The sequence below is a fragment of the Anomaloglossus baeobatrachus genome, chromosome 2 (genome assembly GCF_048569485.1).
Source record: "Anomaloglossus baeobatrachus isolate aAnoBae1 chromosome 2, aAnoBae1.hap1, whole genome shotgun sequence".
NCBI classification, from domain to species: Eukaryota; Metazoa; Chordata; class Amphibia; order Anura; family Aromobatidae; genus Anomaloglossus; species Anomaloglossus baeobatrachus.
In genome coordinates, this window is record NC_134354.1 from 631,757,421 (window position 1) to 631,776,037 (window position 18,617).

The window sequence follows — 18,617 nt, forward strand, 5'->3', positions numbered from 1 at the left end:
GTCTGTACAATGAACTCCTTCCGGAAATCAGGGTTGACCAGAACGGGCTGTCCGCACAGGACCTCCTTCAGGGCCCGGAAGGAGTCCTCGGCCTGCGGAGTCCAGCGCACCATGACGGACTTCTTGCCTTTGAGAAGGTCCGTCAAGGGGGCTGATAGTCCCGCAAAATCCTTTACAAACCTCCTGTAGTACCCCACGATACCCAGGAAGGCCCTAACCTGCTTCGTGGTCAGGGGTCTAGGCCACTTCTGGACGCCTCAACCTTGTTAATTTGGGGCTTAATCACTCCTTGGCCTATCACGTAGCCCAAGTAGCGGGCTTCCGTGAGTCCCAATGCACATTTCTTGGGATTGGCTGTCAATCCGGCTGTTTGAAGCGCGTCCACCACCGCTTGTACCTGTTCCAAGTGGGTCTGCCAATCGGAGCTGTAAATAATGATGTCATCCAGGTACGCTGATGCACACGCCTGGTGGGGTTCCAGCACTAAGTCCATCAACCTCTGGAACGTGGCCGGAGCGCCATGTAACCCAAAAGGCAAGACAACATAGTGGAAGAGACCCTCCGGCGTAACAAAAGCGGTTTTCTCCTTGGCGGACTCCGTCAGTGGCACCTGCCAGTACCCCTTGGTCAGGTCGAGCGTGGTAAAATATCGCGCCTGTCCCAGCCTATCAATCAGCTCATCCACCCGGGGCATGGGGTAGAGATCGAACTTGGATATTTCGTTCAATCTCCTAAAGTCATTGCAGAACCTTAAGGAGCCATCGGGTTTTGGTATTAGGACAATCGGACTAGCCCATTCACTCCGGGATTTTTCGATGACCCCCAGGCATAACATTGTCTTTACTTCCTCCGATATGGCTTGTCGTCGAGCCTCCGGTACCCGGTATGACTTCAGGCGTACCTTCAGGTGGGGCTCTGTGACAATATCGTGTCGTATCAGACTGGTCCTACCGGGCAGCTCGGAGAAGACATCGGGGTTCTGCTGAACCAACCGTCTGGCCTCTCGCCTCTGTTGCTTGGTGAGGGCTTCTCCAATCCTTACTTCCGGTTCGTCCTCTCCGGAGGTCGCTGGAGCCGGATGTGAACGACCCGAAGAGGAGGGAGGTGGGGAAAAAACAGCCATCAGGCTTTCCCGTTCCTGCCAAGGTTTTAATAGGTTGACATGGTATATTTGTTCAGGTTTCCGCCTACCGGGCTGCAATACTTTATAGTTAACCACCCCGACTCTTTCCTTTATCTCGTAGGGGCCTTGCCACTGAGCCAGGAATTTACTCTCCGCCGTGGGGATTAATACCAACACCCGATCCCCGGGTTTAAAGGTCCGCACGGTGGCTTGTCTATTGTAGCGGCCGCTTTGCGCGGCCTGAGCCTCCTGTAAATGCTCCTTCACAATAGGCATGACCGCGCTTATGCGGTTCTGCATACCTAAAATTTGTTCGATCACACTTTTATGGGGGGTGGGCTCTTGTTCCCATGTTTCTTTTGCCAGGTCCAACAATCCCCGGGGATGTCGCCCGTATAACAATTCAAAAGGCGAAAACCCCGTGGATGCCTGTGGCACCTCTCGTATGGCAAGCATCAAATAGGGAAGCATCATATCCCAGTCTTTCCCGTCTTTTGAGATCACCCTTCATAGCATGGTTTTCAGGGTTTTATTGAAACGCTCGACTAAACCGTCCGTTTGAGGATGATACACAGACGTACGCAACTGCTTGATCTGGAGTAGCCGGCATAGCTCTTTGGTCACTTTAGACATGAATGGGGTCCCCTGATCCGTAAGGATCTCCTTGGGCAACCCCACCCGGCAGAACACAGCAAACAACTCCCGAGCTATAAGCTTTGCTGCAGTATGTCTGAGAGGTATCGCCTCGGGATACCGGGTGGCATAGTCAACGATCACTAGGATGTGTTGGTGCCCTCGAGCGGACTTTACGAGGGGCCCCACCAGATCCATCCCTATCCGTTCAAAAGGGACTTCTATAATGGGTAACGGTACCAACGGACTGCGAAAATGGGTCAGGGGTGCGGTAAGCTGACACTCTGGGCAGGTTTCGCAGAACCGTTTTACCTCCCCAAAGACCCCGGGCCAATAGAACCTTTGCAATATTCGCTCCTGCGTTTTCTTGACCCCTAGGTGGCCACTCATCAGGTGTTTGAGCCAAGTCGAGGACCCGCCGGCGATGCGGCTGGGGCACCACCAACTGTTCTACCCCCACGCCTCGTATTTCATCTACCCGGTAGAGTAAATCCTGCTTAAGAGCGAAATGGGGGTACTTTACCTGGGCACCAGGCAGCTGTGCCACCCCGTCAACTACTGTCACCCGACTCCGGGCATGTATCAACGTAGGGTCCTGGAGTTGGGCTGTCCCAAACGTATCCGGGGACGCCTCCATCTCCGGGATGGGCTCGACCGTCTCAGCCTCTCCTGCCAATACCTCTAGGGGCGACCTACCGGGTTCACACTCTGTCCCTATCATGGTGACCCCTACGGCAGGTGTCCCGGATTCAGGATTGTAGGGCTCAGGTCCCGGACCAACCAATATCTGAGGGGACTTAGGGGGTCCCTTCCATAAAGTCCAAAAATAGGGCAGATCCCTTCCTAGGATCACGTCATAAGGAAGAGTGTTAAGAAGTCCCACCTCATGTTGCACCTGACCGCAAGGTGCTGTGATGGTGACAATCCCCGTGGGATAGTCGCGGCGGTCCCCATGTATGCAAACCACCCCCACGGTGCGTCCTGTGGCCTTTACTTTAGCCCTCAAGGTGGATCGCACAAGGGTCACTAAGCTTCCGGAATCCAACAATCCTGTAACCGGACATCCATTCACCTGTATTTGGCACAAGTGGGGCTCCGTCTCTGGGGAGACCAGGTCAGCGGTACATACCACCTGAGCATACATTGAACCCCGCCGGGTAACCCCACAATCCATGGGCTCCGTGGTGAGTGGACACTGGGCTTCCATATGTCCCACCCGCTGGCACCGCCAACATCTAATGGGGACGGAAACCCCCTTGACGGGTTGTCGTTTAGGGTACAGAACCTTCCGGACCTCAGGAATGGCGGCCGCGACCTCAGACGGGACGGTAGGGGACTCCTGCACCGTTGTCAGCGGTGGGTCCTTGGCCCTAGGTTTGGAGGGGCCGGACCGCCGGGCGGTACGCAAAGTCTCAGTGTCCCGTATCAAGTCCTGCGTAGCCACATGCCGCTCTACCAGGGACACTAATTGGTCCAGGGTACTCGGGTCACCCTGTCCGACCCACCGTTGAACGGTGACGGGTAAAGTGCGCACAAAATGATCCACTACTACCCTTTCCACCATTTGCGCCGGGCTCAGAGTGTCAGGCTGCAACCACTTTTTTACAAGATGCAACAAGTCATAGGCCTGGGAGCGTACGGGTTTGGCTTCCTCATAGAACCACTGATTTACCCGCTGAGCCCGTACATAGGTATTCACCCCCAACCGAGCCAGTATTTCGGCTTTCAGGGTCACATAGTCAATGGCGTCCTCGGTACAGAGGTCCAGGTACGCTTTTTGGGGTTCCCCCGTCAGATAGGGCGACAATACCTCAGCCCACTGCGGGGTCGGCAGCTTTTCCCGCTCGGCCACCCGCTCAAACACCGCCAGGAACGCTTCCACATCATCACCCGGGGTCATCTTTTGCAACGCTTGTCTCACCGCTTTCCGGACGCTGCCGTCGTCACCCGGTCCCGGGGTTGTTGCTGCCGGTCCGGCACGGATCGACTTGGCCAGGAGAACCATCTGTTCTTGGTGCCTTTTTTCCTGCAATTGCAAGGCTTGCTGCTGACGTGCATTGGCCTGATCCATCTGTTCTTGGAGTTTTTTTTCCTGCACTTGCAAGGATTGGAGCAGGTGTGCATTGGTCTGTTGCTGCTGTGCATTCGCCTGAGCCAAATGCTTTAGTATGTCCTCCATGGCGTCGCCGGGTTTGGGCTGTAGTATAGCCGCTCGAATCCAGGACATGCGCAGCTGGGTCACCAGGGATGGATGCTACACCTCACCGGCTGTCATGCCCGCCGATTCTCCACCATATGTGAGGAAGCACAGTCGGCTGCGCAGCAGAAGACACGGGATCCAGGCATTAAGGTTCACAGCACACGGTTTTAATGTCCAAACAAAAGTCCATAACACAATACATGTGCCTCTCCAGCAGAAAACTCAGGGAGTTCTGTTCACTCCCCCACACCCGGCACACCTGCCCTTGTTCCTGATTCTATTTAACCCTTCCTTCAGCCTGTAGGGAAACAGCATTAACCCTATAGTGGATTTACTTTCTATCATGGAGTGAGCACAACCGGGGCGAGACATACCGGCCGTCATAGATAACCCCGGTCACAGTCTCACAATATATATATATATATATATATATATATATATATATATATAATATATAAAGCTGAATGTGTGTGTGTGTATGTCCGGGATTGGCATCTGCACCGTCGCAGCTACAGCCACAAAATTTTGCACACTCACACGTCTGGACCCCGAGAGCGTCATAGGCTATGTTTCGAGGGGAAATTTTAACCCCGCGCTTTACAGTTATTCGCCAAAAAACCTGCCTCCATTAAAGCGAATGGAGCTGGGAGCCACAGTGCAGCCAGAACTTCAGAAGAATGCGCAGCCACGTTATATTATATGGAATGTTGGCGTGTCACAATGCAGCCAGGGAAAGGAGAGAGAGACCAAGAGATATATACAGAGTGGGAGACTGACGGAGACATTTTTGTTAATACATTCTATTTTGTTAACAGCAGTTATTAACCCGGGCTGTCACAATGCAGCCATGGAAAGAGACAGACACACAGGGAAAGTGACAGACTGACAGGGAAAGTGACAGACTGACAGGGAAAGTGACAGACTGACAGGGAAAGTGACAGACTGACAGGGAAAGTGACAGACTGACAGGGAAAGTGACAGACTGACAGGGAAAGTGACAGACTGACAGGGAAAGTGATTGAGACAGGGAAAGTGATTGAGACAGGGAAAGTGATTGAGACAGACGGAGAAAGAGATTGAGACAGACGGAGAAAGAGATTGAGACAGACGGAGAAAGAGATTGAGACAGACGGAGAAAGAGATTGAGACAGACGGAGAAAGAGATTGAGACAGACGGAGAAAGAGATTGAGACAGACGGAGAAAGAGATAGGGAAAGAGACAGACAGACAAAGAGATATATACAGTGGGGGAGACAGACAGAGAATGGGAGCGAGACAGTTACTATCCCGGGCAGCGCCGGGTGCTATGTTGTGAGGCAAAATTTTAACCCCGCGCGTTCCAATTTACCAATCAATTTTTTCCCCTATCTACATAATGGGGAAAAAGTGAAACGAAAAGTGTTGGGGGCAAATTGACAGCTGCCAGATGTGAACAAGGGGGACTTAAAGAATGAGAGCGATGGCGCCAAAGAGTATATACCGTACAGTTGCTAAGGTGGGGCCCCGCCATGGGATACTCACCGGACTCGGGGATATGAACACACACACAAAATGCACCACACACTACGACGTGCTTGAACACATATACCACCCTCAATATATTCTGGACCTTAGCGGTCTATCAAGGTACGCAATGTTTTATTAGGATAGTAATTAGTTGTATTAATTCTTTGTCACTGTTTTTCACATTCTATAAGTAGAAATAATATCAATTTTTGTGTTTCAGAACATTGAAATAAGATTAAAAATCTGTCTTCCTGAAGACCTTGGATATGCTTTGATGGATGGAGTTGTCCTCTGTCATTTAGTGAATCAAATTCGTCCTCGGTCAGTAGGGAGTATCCATGTGCCCTCTCCAGCTGTTGTAAGTTCAGACCAGTTCATGTACTGTACTGTATATGTTTTTCAGTAACAATGATACAGATTAAAGGAATGTCCGCACTCATCAGTATATGATTAGTATAGGCGAAATATATCAAAATTCCACTGTGTTTTTCTTCCTACCTAAAATAAGCTGTAAACAAAGAAAATTAGGTCAGATAGAGCACAAAGTGATACCATCTACTTTACTAAAGTCAATTACCTAATGGCGGACACATGAGAATCCCATTTTTTAGGGCTTCAGACGGAAGCCCCCTATGGAGCACTAACTTGTGGCATAAAACGTGATATGGACCCATCCGTAGATTGTTTACTAGAAACACGCACTTTTACCTGTATTTGGGTGAATTTAAAGCCCATAGTAAAACAATATATCCACATGCAGGATGGCTGCCGCAGCTGACTTGTTATCACTAGGGCTGAGCGGATCCGTACTGTAAAAGTCCAGATCTGCGCGGTTTCAAAGATGCCCGGGTGCCGGACCTGGACCCGGGCTCCCGAGTGCAAGATCCAGATCCGGCACTGGGGAAAATAATTGATAAATAACAAAAAAAAACAATTAAAACAGCGTTTCATACCTACCTCGGTGTCATGGCGGCACACTGCTTCCAGGCCGCGCATTCACTTCCTGTTCTGCGCAGTAGGCTCATCGCATACACACAGCCTTCCGTGCTTTTCCCGCTCACCGACCGTCCTGTCGTCTGCGATTGGTTGCAGGCAGATGCGCCCCCAGCCTGTGACAGTGTCTGCCTGCAGTCATCGCGGCTCAGTCATTGGCTACACTCACAGCTGGCAGTCGTTCTCTATGGCTGCTAGCTGTCAGATGTACCAGAGCTGGATGCGTCGTCATGGCACCTCGTGTGGATTACGCCAGACCTGCACTGTGTTATGGGTTAATAAAGTAGTGAAGGAGGGTGTGTTTTTGTATTTTATTCCAAATAAAGGATTTTTCTCTGTGTTTGTTCTTATTTACTTTCATGTACAGGTTAGTGTGATGCAGGTATCTCATAGACACCTGTGCCATCACTAACCTAGGGCTTAGTAGCAGCTGTGCCCTGTTATTAACCCCTCATTACCCTGATTGCTACCGCACCAGGGCAATTTGGGAAGAGCCGGTATAGCACCAGAATTGTCACATCTAATAGATACAGCAATACCGGGTGGTTGTGGGCTGTGAATACCAGCCCCCAGCTGGCTTTATCATGGCTGGGAATGAAAATTGGAGGGGACTGCATGTCGTTTTTTGTTTTAAGTAACAAAAAAAATGAATGCAAATTTGGTGCTGAAATCTGGTGCAGATGAATTCAGCACCAAATGTGCACCTCCTGGCATAAAACCGCGGCAAAAAATGCGTAAAAAAAAGTTTGGTTTTTTTTGCCAGGAGGTGGAGATTGGGTGCAGGAATGTGGTGTAAAAATTTCAGCACCAAATTTGCACCCCTTGGCCCAAAAATGAAGAAAAAAAAAATTCTGCCAGGAGGAGGAAATTTGATGCTGAAATCTGGTGCAGAGATTCGAGCAACAGATGTGTACCTCCTGGCACAAAACCGCAGCAAAAGTTGGAACAAAAAACTGCGGCAAAAGATTGCGTAAAAAAATGCATTTTTTTTGCCAGGAGGTATAGATTGGCTGCAGGAATATGGTGTAAAAATGTCAGTACCAAATTTGCATCTCTTGGCCAAAAAAAACTGCAATTTTCTGCTAGGAGATGCAGGTCTGTGAACTCAATGACCTCCACCTGAGGTCTGGTTACCTGCGATCACAGGTGAAGGACCGTGGGAACCTCCAGCTGTGACCGCAAATGACCTGAGTGATGTCACTGCTCATTGCGCAGCTCATTTACTCTCTGGAGCGCACAGCGAGCCGTCGTTCTCTATGGCCTCTCTCTGTGATATTCAGATGTAGCAGAGCTGGATGCGGCATGGGACCTCGTGTGAATTGTGCCAGACTTGGAGAGCTGTGTTCGGGGTTAATAAAGTGGTGAAAGAGGGTGCGTTTTTGTATTTTGTTCCAAATAAAAGATTTTTCTCTGTGTCTGTGCTTATTTACTTTCATGTACAGGTTAATGATGCATGTATCTCATAGACGCCTGTGCCATCTTAGGCATCTAGGGCTTAGTAGTAGCTGTGCGCTGTTATTAACTCCTTATTACCTTGATTGCCACCACTCCAGTGCAACGGGAAGTACCGGTATAGCACCGGGATTGTCACATCTAATAGATGCAGCAATACCGGGCGGCTGCGGGCTGAGAATACCAGCCCCCAGCCGGCTTTATCATAGCTGGGTATCAAAATTGGGGTGGGGAACCGCACGTCGTTTTTTGTTTTTTTTTTATTATTTATTTAAATAATAATTAAAAAAAAAAAAGCCGCATGCGATTTCTCCCGGAATCACACTTGCGAGGGACTCGTTCGAGTCTGCCATGGCATCACCCGGCAGAGCCTCGCACGTGTGACTCTGAGCACTGGATACACACCACAGATACAGCCCGACAGCTGGGGCTGCAGCCACGAGCTTCATCTGTGCTGTCATCAGAATACGGGGACCCTGCGCCGATTGTTTTATTTATTTATTTTTTAACACCATACTGAACCGCAGACACTTTCCCTTCTTTCCCCGCTCACCAGCCGTCCTGGCGCCTGTGAATGGTAGGAGTCAGTTGACACGCTGCCACTCAGGGTGGGGACGCGTCTAACTTCAACCAATTACACGCATCGGTGGGCGGGCAAAACAATGAATATTGAATTGTCTGCTCCGGAAAGGAAACGTGTGACCCGTAAGGAGTTTGCCACCATGAGTGGGTGAGTACACCGCACGTGCTCCTACCCCCCTATCTTTTCCACCAACGTTTTAAATCTCCGGATTCTGGTCCCCATTGACTTATATGAGCACCGGATTCCAGAGCGGATCGAACTTTTTTTTAATCTGCCGGTCCCGGTTTTTGGCCAGTTCAATCAGCTCGAGTTAGCACCTGTACCCGCCAGGCTGTGCAGTCAGTGAGGTCTGGACTTTCTATCCATCTGCTCAATAAAGTGCAATAATGGTTTATATGATAACATAGATAATTCTGTGTAACCCATGTGATCTAAAATATACAATGGAGGCAGAGATTGGGGCACCATGTATAATGTTTTGGGGCTGATGAGAACAATTGATGCTCATCATCCTCAATAGAAGTATTATATTTTGTCATAATTAAAGCAATGCTGAAAAATGTTCTAACAATTTCACCATCCGCTACCAATAATGTGTATTTGCTTAATAAATAGTTAATTCTTCTTACATTTCTGATACTCTGTTTTCTTTTTCAGCCGAAGCTTAGCATGGCCAAATGCAGAAGAAATGTTGAAAACTTTTTAGAAGCGTGTAGAAAAATGGGAGTACCAGAGGTAAATTTTGCGAAATTTAGACGACAATTTTTGTGTTTAGCTAATACTGGAGCGGATATTACTGACAATCTTTGCACTAGGGTTCAGTCCTATTTCTGTCAGTTTTCATGCTTATGGCTTCTGCATTAAACCATGTCTTTTATTTTTCCATAGTGAATCATTTCTATTATATTTTCTTTTTCTATTAATATGTAATATTCTATTAATATACTTAAAATGACCAATAAATGGCAACTGGATCAAGACTTTGGAGGTTACAGTTCCAAATGAGGTGAAGGTTCAGTTAATAATAATCCATTTTATTTATATAGCGCCAACATATTCTGCAGTACTTTACAATTCAAAGGGGACATGTACAGACAATAAGGCCGAATTCAGACACCATGTGTGGCATAGTTTGAATACAGACCGTGAGGCATGAACGTTTTTGCACCTTTTTCGTCTCCTTACCTTTACTTGACAGCCTTATATATGCCTATGAGACTGCTGAGTTCAGGTTAGGCGATCTGTGGCCAGTCCTTGCATCACAAACCTCGATACATGGATGTGTGAATGCTGCCCAAGGCTGGAACTGGCTACAAGCACATTTTCTGGGCTATTACTCTCCCGTATAGTAACTCTGATATCTGCCAATCTTTGAGGAAAACAGTAGAATGTTTGCTGCTGCATAGTAAATAAATATTTTGTTAATTCATAACTACTTACAGATCGCCCAACGGTTTAAAAAGACAGGCCGCTTCATATAGATCTCGACAATGTTTAAGATTATCATTACAGTGTCAGCAACTGCAACGAGGTCAGTCAGCTACAGGCTTGGAGAACCAGATGTTACAACAGCTATACTCCCCATAGAGAAGGCAGAGATGGTTTATAAACGTCTCTGCCTTCCTGATAGCTTTTTACACTGTGCTCAACGAGAACAGCATAGGAAGCAAAAACAACACTTCCACCTCCTATTCTAGGTATCATGTGATCACTGGAGCTGGGAAGGGAGCAGGAGCTTTTTATTGTTGGGGGGGGCACTCCCGAGAACTTTATTTTGTGTCTAAATCTGTGTATATGTAGTGTACTGTCACTGTGATAATATACTCACTTACTGCCGTCTTCTCCGGTCTCCAGCGCTGTTCTAGTGCTTTTCTCCATGATGTCACCACTCTTCAGACTCTCTGGGTCACACTGTGCTCTGATTGTTCTGGAAGTGGCTTTTACAATATTATCTTATGGAGCATAAGGATGAGTCTCCATAGGCTTACATTGTAAAAGACACTTCTGGCTCACACTGAGTATAGAGTGAGCCAGATAATCAGAAGATTGGTGATGTCACTCAGAGGAGTAGCAGAACGGCGCTAGACACCGGAGAAGACTGCAGTAGGTGAGTATATTAGCGCACTGACAATCAGTTAGCTATCATTGGAGAATACAGTTGTGTGGTGGGATTAATGAATGCATATAATAGTGATATGAGTTTTCTAAGAGCATTTTGTTGCTGATAAGTAGTGATTTTGAAGTATTTTATTTATGTGATTATGATGATGCCATGTAATTCTGAAGGTTCATCAGAGGCAACACCTTTCATAATGCAGTCACTGGGGCCACATCAAGACAGCTGATATTGCTGGGGAAAGTATAGACCGTTATTCTCCTTCAGAGGTGCTGCTGGAAAAAGTAGTACTTCATTGGGGGCATTCAGATCAATAACGCTCGAGCTGATATAAGGATGGCTTAAACATGGCAGAAATGCAGCCTCTCCCAGAACTTAAAAAGCTTCCTTTCTCTAGAGGATTGTGATTCATTTTGTTTGTCTCTGCCTAGGCCGGTGCTTTTAGTTCGCAATTTCGGACCTCTAGCATATATTCTGGAACAGATTAGGACAGGGGGTAGGAGCATACAGAAGTCATTGCTGTAGAGCACATGAAGTAAGCGTAACAGTACCTGTGGCGCACCTGACCTGGTCAGGCACCACTGAGTACTGCACCCATGCTGGGACAGTGCTTTCAGGTAATTCCAAATGTCGGGATAGGGTGTGTATGCACAGACACATAGCAACCAGGTCTCCCACACCTTAGAGTGGACCCCTGGGCAGACCCAAAAGGGGGCTTTCCTCCACATCTCATCTAGGGGTGTAGGGGAGGGGCTGGAAGCTAAGGTGGCAGTGGCTGTAAGGAAAGTAGGAGGAGCTAGTCAGTCCGCTAGCAGGAGGCGCGAAAAGAGGGTTGCTGAAGGAGAGACGCGCGCTGACACGCTAGTCAGACCCTGCACGTGTAGTAGCCGTTAGCGGGGGGAGAACGGTTACCAGCAAGTCGGTCAGAAAGACGCTAAGGAAGTCAGCTGGTCGAGTACGGAGACTCCTGGTGACTAGGCACGCACGGGGAACAGGTCCCTAGAGTAAACGTCCATTTATTGATCTGCTAAACCTGCTGGAGAGGGGGACCACAAGTCCCACACCAACCAACTAGAGTCCAAGCCTCAGCAGCAACGAGGGGGCCCATAAGGAGGATCGAGCCTGGAGCCATCTTCTTTGGTCCACGCTGCCGGCAAATGGTCCAAAAAGGGGAGAAAAGGCAGTAGCGACTTCCCTGGATGAATCCCACGGTACTTCAAGTTAGGGGTTATCCGAACAAGAAGTGCTAGAAACGCGAGTTAATAGTTACCCTTAGACCGGCTTAAAGGATACCTGGTTCCTCCTGGTTAATCTCAGCATCGCCCGGGTACCTCACAGAACATCTGATAGTGAGTAAAACACAGTTGAAAGACATTTTGGACTGAGACTGAGTTATTCTGGGACCTGTTGATCCACGCACCCGAGCCCCTGGGGCCAGCCTCACTCACGGGAGGCCATCCCATCAGCCCCAGACGCTCGTTAAACCTGCAGTGGCGGTCACCCATAACCCTGACCGCAAACCATGAGTGGCGTCACGACTCCCATGTAAATAAACCTGACATACCTGTGGCCAGAGATACCAACGAGTGGAGACCCCTGGCGTCCCTGAGGGTGGAGTGGAGTCCCTGGGGCGATTGCTGCAGGTGGGCGACACATACCTGCTGCCACATATGGAAGCAAAGGTTTATGTGAAAAATGGGGAGTGTCTTCGTAGCACCACATACTGTCATTGGTCTCCAAGATACTGCGTTCCTTCATGTGGTGTATACTGTATAGATACATTTACCGTATAAAAGAATTTAATGTTACATGTGTGGGGTTCCTCCAAAATGGAAACTCATAGTGTTATTGGCTCCAGGCTGACAGTACGAGTAATAGTCCTTATAGTAGTCATACTGTATATAGAGCAAACCAACAAAAGCTTAACATTTCAGAACCAATGCAAAGGTTAAAAAGTGTTTTATATGCAATTTTGGAACAATAAAGAGCTTTAATAGTATTGGCAATTACTTAATTTTACTATATAAAACAAGAACATTGTTGTTAGGCTGACCTGTTTAATCATATTCATGAAGCCGCAGGTCAAAGTGGACACACAGACTCAAGGCTTTGTGACGGCGTGCACCAAGGCTTAGGTATTAGGAAGAACTCAGAAAGCAGGCTATGCTGGACAGCTGACAAACAAGCGAGGCAGGACACATCTGAAGCCACAGAACCGGAAGAGCAGATGAGGAAGAAAACTGCATGTCTGAAGCAGCACATGTGTGTAGGTAGAAACCACAGCAGATCATTGTGAACAGTCTCTAATAAAGGTTTGTGATGCTGCAGCAAATGATGTGTTATCCAGCAGGTAGCAAGGAAAGTGTTAACCCTTAGGTCCGAGGGTATGTAGAAATCACAGGAGTTCGCAAAGATGAATGTAGCATAGTGAGCTGACTTTAAATATCAGTTCTAATGTTCACTACAAAGGATTGGTTAAACAGCAAATCTTGAACAGCAGTAGGTGCTAATTGCAGAAATCTTAAAAAGTCTGAAGAGGTGATAACAGAAGACACTGGATAGTGGTAATCTTCAGACAAGTAGTAACAGAACAACTTAAGGTGGTGTCACACATAGCGACAACGACAACAACGTCGCTGCTAAGTCACCATTTTCTGTGACGTAGCAGCGACGTCCCGTCGCTATCGCTGTGTGTGACATCCAGCAACGACCTGGCCCCTGCTGTGAGGTCGCCGGTCGTTGCTGAATGTCCTGCTTCATTTTTTGGACGTTGCTCTCCCGCTGTGAAGCACATATCACTGTGTGACAGCGAGAGAGCGACGAACTGAAGCGAGCAGGGAGCCGGCGTCTGGCAGCCTGCGGTAAGCTGTAAATATCGGGTAACCAAGAAGCCCTTTCCTTGGTTACCCGATATTTACCTTAGTTACTAGCGTCCGCCGCTCTCATGCTGCCAGTGCCGGCTCCCTGCATACATAGCTGGAGTACACATCGGGTAATTAACCCGATGTGTACTCTGGCTAGGAGTGCAGGGAACAGGGAGCCGGCACTGGCAGCGTGAGAGCGGCGGACGCTAGTAACTAAGGTAAATATCGGGTAACCAAGAGAATTGCTTTCCTTGGTTACCCGATATTTACCTTGGTTACGCTTCCACGCATCGCTGCTGGCTGGGGGCTGGTCGCTGGTGAGATCTGCCTGTTTGACAGCTCACCAGCGACCATGTAACGACGCAGCATGGATCCTGATAAGGTCAGATCGCTGGTCGTGATTGCTGCTGCGTCGCTATGTGTGACACCACCTTTACAGTCTCTGTTCTCCAAACACAGGGGTGTGATCTCAAAAGGCTTCCCAAGCGGGTCTTAAAGGGAATCTGTCACCAGGTTTTGCCACTTAATCAGAGAGCAGTGTGATGTAGACATAGAGAGCCTGATTCCATAGAAGTGTCCCTTATTGGGCTGCTCAGTGTGTTTTTATATTTTTTTTTTTATAAAATCAATGTTAATCAGCAGTAGATTATCATTAGAGGACTACTTGGCATGCTGACAGGAAGTCAAGTATATTCATGAGCTCATTATAACCCTGCCCCCACTAATGATTGGCAGCTTTCTATGTACACTATACATGGGCAGGAAGCTGCCAGTTAGTGGTGGGGCGGGGTAATAGAGCTCCACAATCAAATAACTGCTAGATCTGCAGCAGAGAAAACATTGATTTTATCAAAATGACAGAAAACAGCTCAGTAAGTGACACATTGCTGGAATCAGGTTCTCTTTTCCTACATTATGTTACTCTCAAATGGGGTAGCAAAAACCTGGTGACAGATTTCCTGGAGCATAAAAAAAAGTGGTTATAGGCAAAAGAAGTGGATGAGACAGGTGAGTAATAGTACCCCTTCCCCTTTTTAGAGCGTCAGTCCAGAGTCAGTAGCAGAAGAAAGTATACTTGAACTGAAATATTTTACGCAAGATTGGAGGATTAATGTCTTTCTTGGGCTCCCAGAAGCTCTCATCGTGACTGTATGCCTTCCAGTCTGTTATGTAGAAAACATTTTAGTAAACTTTCTTAAAATCCAGAACTTGTTTAATCTCAAAACCTTTATGTGGAGCAGAGGCAGAAGCAAAAAGTTTCTTAACTGTAGGTGAGAATTTCTTGAAAACCAGAGGACGTAGTAGGGATATATGAGACGTTAGTAATTATTAACATAGGATGTAGTTTTAGACAAACAATGACCAGATTAATTTGCTGAACAATTAAGGCTACTTTCACACATCCGGCTTGAGCCCTGCGGCTCAATCCGGCTGTGCAAGCTATGCAACGGATGCGGTGAAAACACCGCATCCTTTGCATAAGTTTTTCCCATGCGGCCCGCCCGGTTTTTGCCGCTTGCGGCATGCTACTGAGCATGCGCAGTGGCAAAAACCGCATGCGGCGGCCGGATGCGGTATTTGCCGCATCGCGCCGCATCCGGCCGCCATAGGCATGCATTGAGAGATGCGCTGCATCGGCCGAATGCGGCGCGATGCGGTTTTTTTTTGCCGCACGAAAAAACGTGCCAGGCAACGTTTCATCCGGCCGCCGCATCGGCTAAATCTGCCGCATGCGGCAAAAACCGGATGGAACGCAAGGCAATGCGGCACTAATTAAAGTCTATGCAGGAAAATCGCAACCGGCAGCAAAAAAAAACGGTTGCGATTTTTCTGCAAAGTGCCGGATTGTGCCGCAGAAGAAAAACCGGAGGTGTGAAAGTACCTTTAGAATGGGTAGATTAATTTATCAGCCAATTTGTTACAATGAGTCTTTGTGTAACATACGTCACACCCGGGCAGTAGGTGCAGGAGGCACTATTAGGCCCAGACGTGGTGCCGAGCGGAGCTGTGGCTTTTCTGCGGTGTGGTGCAGTTTGGGATGTCATGGTGCTCCTACCTGGTTCCTGGTGCTCCAAACTCGTTCCCAGGGTACATCTATATGAGGTAGGTAAGAAAAAGGCAGACCGCACCTTGGTATGAAATGTTCAAATTCTTTACTAAATTACACAATGATGGTTTACGACTTCTTAATCATTTAGCTGTGACACTGGAGTTCCATACAGACTTTGGATAGTTGGCAGCTGGATTGGTGCTCTTTAATGGCAAATCTATAACTGCGGTTTGGCCTTGCTGCAATGGGCTCTGGATAAGACTGTCTGGAGAGGTACAGGACATTAGCCGCCCTTGTCACCTTCTCATCACCTCCGGCTCGGCTTATCTTAACTGCCAACTGTCATCTCTCCCTGGTTACCATAGTGACCAGGCTATAGAGGATATTGATCAGACATCGTCCAATACAGTCCCTTGCCAACACTTATACCACCAGCTGCTGGTCTCCAGTGGTATTACAGAGCAACAACTTACATTTACTTTGACAATGATACTAGGCAATACATCAAATCATACTGTAAATTATTCTCCTATGAATTCACAAACTTTTGTAATGGGTCATTACATCCCCCCTTGAAGAAGAACCAAGCTGCCCTCGGCTTGCCCAAGAGGACTCAGCTAAATAGACAATAGGGCGTTCTCCTGTAACCACCCAGGTGTGTGATGATACAGCTGAAAAGAACTCCTTTGTCCTATCGTAGTGCACTTTTAGGATTTTCCTATTACTGGTGTTCCAGAACTTCATTTGAGTTCACAAGGCTACGCTTCATGCTGCATGTAGCCCCCATGTATGCTAAGTGCCACAGTCTAATACCCAGTTCCCTGACTAGGCTCGGACTAAAGTCTATTTTACATCTTACTAATACTTGTGTTTCATGGCAAAGAATAGTCTAGTGGACTCCTGTCTTTGAGCTCCTAAGAAGACAAGGAGCCTTTGTGTATGGTTATCCCAACCACTTAATCTATTGAACCAATCTACCTTCAGAAGGGAGTCATGATACAGTTATCCCCTCAAGTGCATCAAGGCCTATAATTATTCTGAACGCTTCATCACCTTGATACCTACTACTGTATATTTGTGCCTGCTTATGACCTCACACGTAGGTAAGTACATTTTCTAGGATTCTAGCTACACAGTAAAATGAAAGCATTACACGTCGATCCTCAGAGGCAGGACATTTCTGTGGCAGTAGCTATTTGGAATCCTTGAGACGTCCAGGACTGGAACCATTATCTCTTCTTTAGGACCTGCAAAGCTTATCTATTCTACAAAACTCATAGTTAGCAAAGAGTCCATATTGTAAGAGCAATAAGTTTTTAGTAAAGTGCAATAGGTTATGGGCAACCATCACATTGTGGCTCCCAAACAGCATAAGAGTCCACACAATGGGCACAAGTACTTGAACTGAACAACTGGGGTTAACGTGTAAAACCAGAAAGACCACAAACAGGGTGCTTTCCAGTGGAAAAATAGGATCACAGGGAGCTCAATTATCAGTCTGAGTCCTTTCTCCAGGCACAGGTTTCAAACGTCACATAACTGTAGGTTGAGGTACTTTTTGTTAAAGATGCGACTCTAGATTTTGGAAGAAGAGGGCCTCCCTTCTGCTCTTGGGACAACTCATAACAGTGCAGATAAGAGGGAAGTCGTCCCTTGTTCTCCCTATGTGACCTTCGCAGTGTGTCCTGAGAGTCCTCCACGCGAACTGGACTTCTTGCAGGTTCAGAGTCTCTAAGTGAAGCAACTGTCTTCTGGAGAGACAATTTCCTCAACTGAAGGTGGCAAAGGGATAAGAGGTTGCTGCCGAGACACCACCAGAACAATGATTGTTGGTATAGGTAGCTTCACCAGGATCTGCAGTAACAATGACAATTGAAGCAGTTCAGGTAGAGAAGACATCTCAAAGGGAGACCCCCTTGAAGAAGATGATGGCTCAGTTGGCTCACTTTCTCTGGACAGTTGATGAGTTGATGCAGTTTGTTATTGCAGGCACCTACCTTTTCAGCCGGTTACGGTGGACTTTTTGGGTACCTCGGTCCTATCGATAAATCGATAAATCGGGTAAACTTCAGGAGAGAGACTGTCCCTAACTACATATAGCTTATGCTCCCATCTGCTGTCTAGCTTACTGGTAGGCTGATTGTTCTTTAGCCACACTTGGTCTCCTGACTGTAAAGGCTTGGCACTGGCATGAAGGTCAAAGTATTGCTTTTTTCTTTGTTGAGCCTTTTTTTTGTCTAGAGTCCACAATTTCTCTGGCAGCTTCCAAGCGCCTCTGGTGCTGTTTTACCCAAGCAGATTGAGAAAGGAGAGGCTCTGAGTCTGGTCCAGAGATAACCAGAGCAATGTCAGCAGGCAAGTGTCCATGCCTTCCAAACATCAAATAGTAAGGTGTATATCCAGTGGAGCAATGCGTGGTATTATTGCAGAGCTACACTAGCTCTAGGTGAAGTCTGGGCCAGTCACTTTGTTTGTGTGGAGGAACTGCCTTGAGCATGCTGTTAAGGGTTTGGTTCATCTTCTCACACCTTTGAGCAAACTTGAAATTTTTGGAGGCGTTGCTATGGGCAACAGCCAAGAAATGGGAACGTGGCTCTTTAAGAGTTGCGGAGGCAACTTGCTTTGAAAAGGTGTATACCAGAGGGCACTTAAGATACAGACAGTCTCTACCCCTTTGGTTTCCCCATTCATTCTCACTAAACCATTTGCAGTCGCTATTTTCCAAGATGAACATAAGGCACAAAAGTAAATATACTGTTAGTGATGCCAAAATTTTAGATGTAACATACGTCACACCCAGGTAGTAGGTGCAGGAGGCACTATTAGGCCCAGACGTAGGTGCCAAGCGGTGGTGTGGCTTTTCTGCCGTGTTATGCAGTTTGGGGTGTCACGGTGCTCCTACCTGGGTCTTGTTGCTCCAAATCCGTTCCCAGGGTACATCTGTATGAGGTAGGTAGCAATAAGGCAGACCGCACATTGGTATGAACAGTTCAAATGGTTTACTGGATAACACAATGATGATTTACTACTTCTTAATCATTTAGCTGTGACATTGGATTTCCATACTGGCTTTCGTTGGCAGCTGGGCTGGTGCTTT

The 18,617-nt window shown here is 47.5% G+C and overlaps 1 protein-coding gene across 6 annotated transcripts in view; it reads left to right on the forward strand.

Moving 5' to 3' along the window:
• Window positions 1-18,617, forward strand: part of LRCH1 (leucine rich repeats and calponin homology domain containing 1) — a 330,560-nt gene that overhangs the window by 239,421 nt on the left and 72,522 nt on the right. For all 6 annotated transcript variants that reach the window (XM_075336886.1, XM_075336889.1, XM_075336887.1 and 3 more), the window contains 2 exons: window positions 5,683-5,820; window positions 9,148-9,225. In XM_075336886.1, coding sequence (XP_075193001.1) covers window positions 5,683-5,820; window positions 9,148-9,225 — 216 coding nt within the window. The remainder of the gene's footprint in view (window positions 1-5,682; window positions 5,821-9,147; window positions 9,226-18,617) is intronic.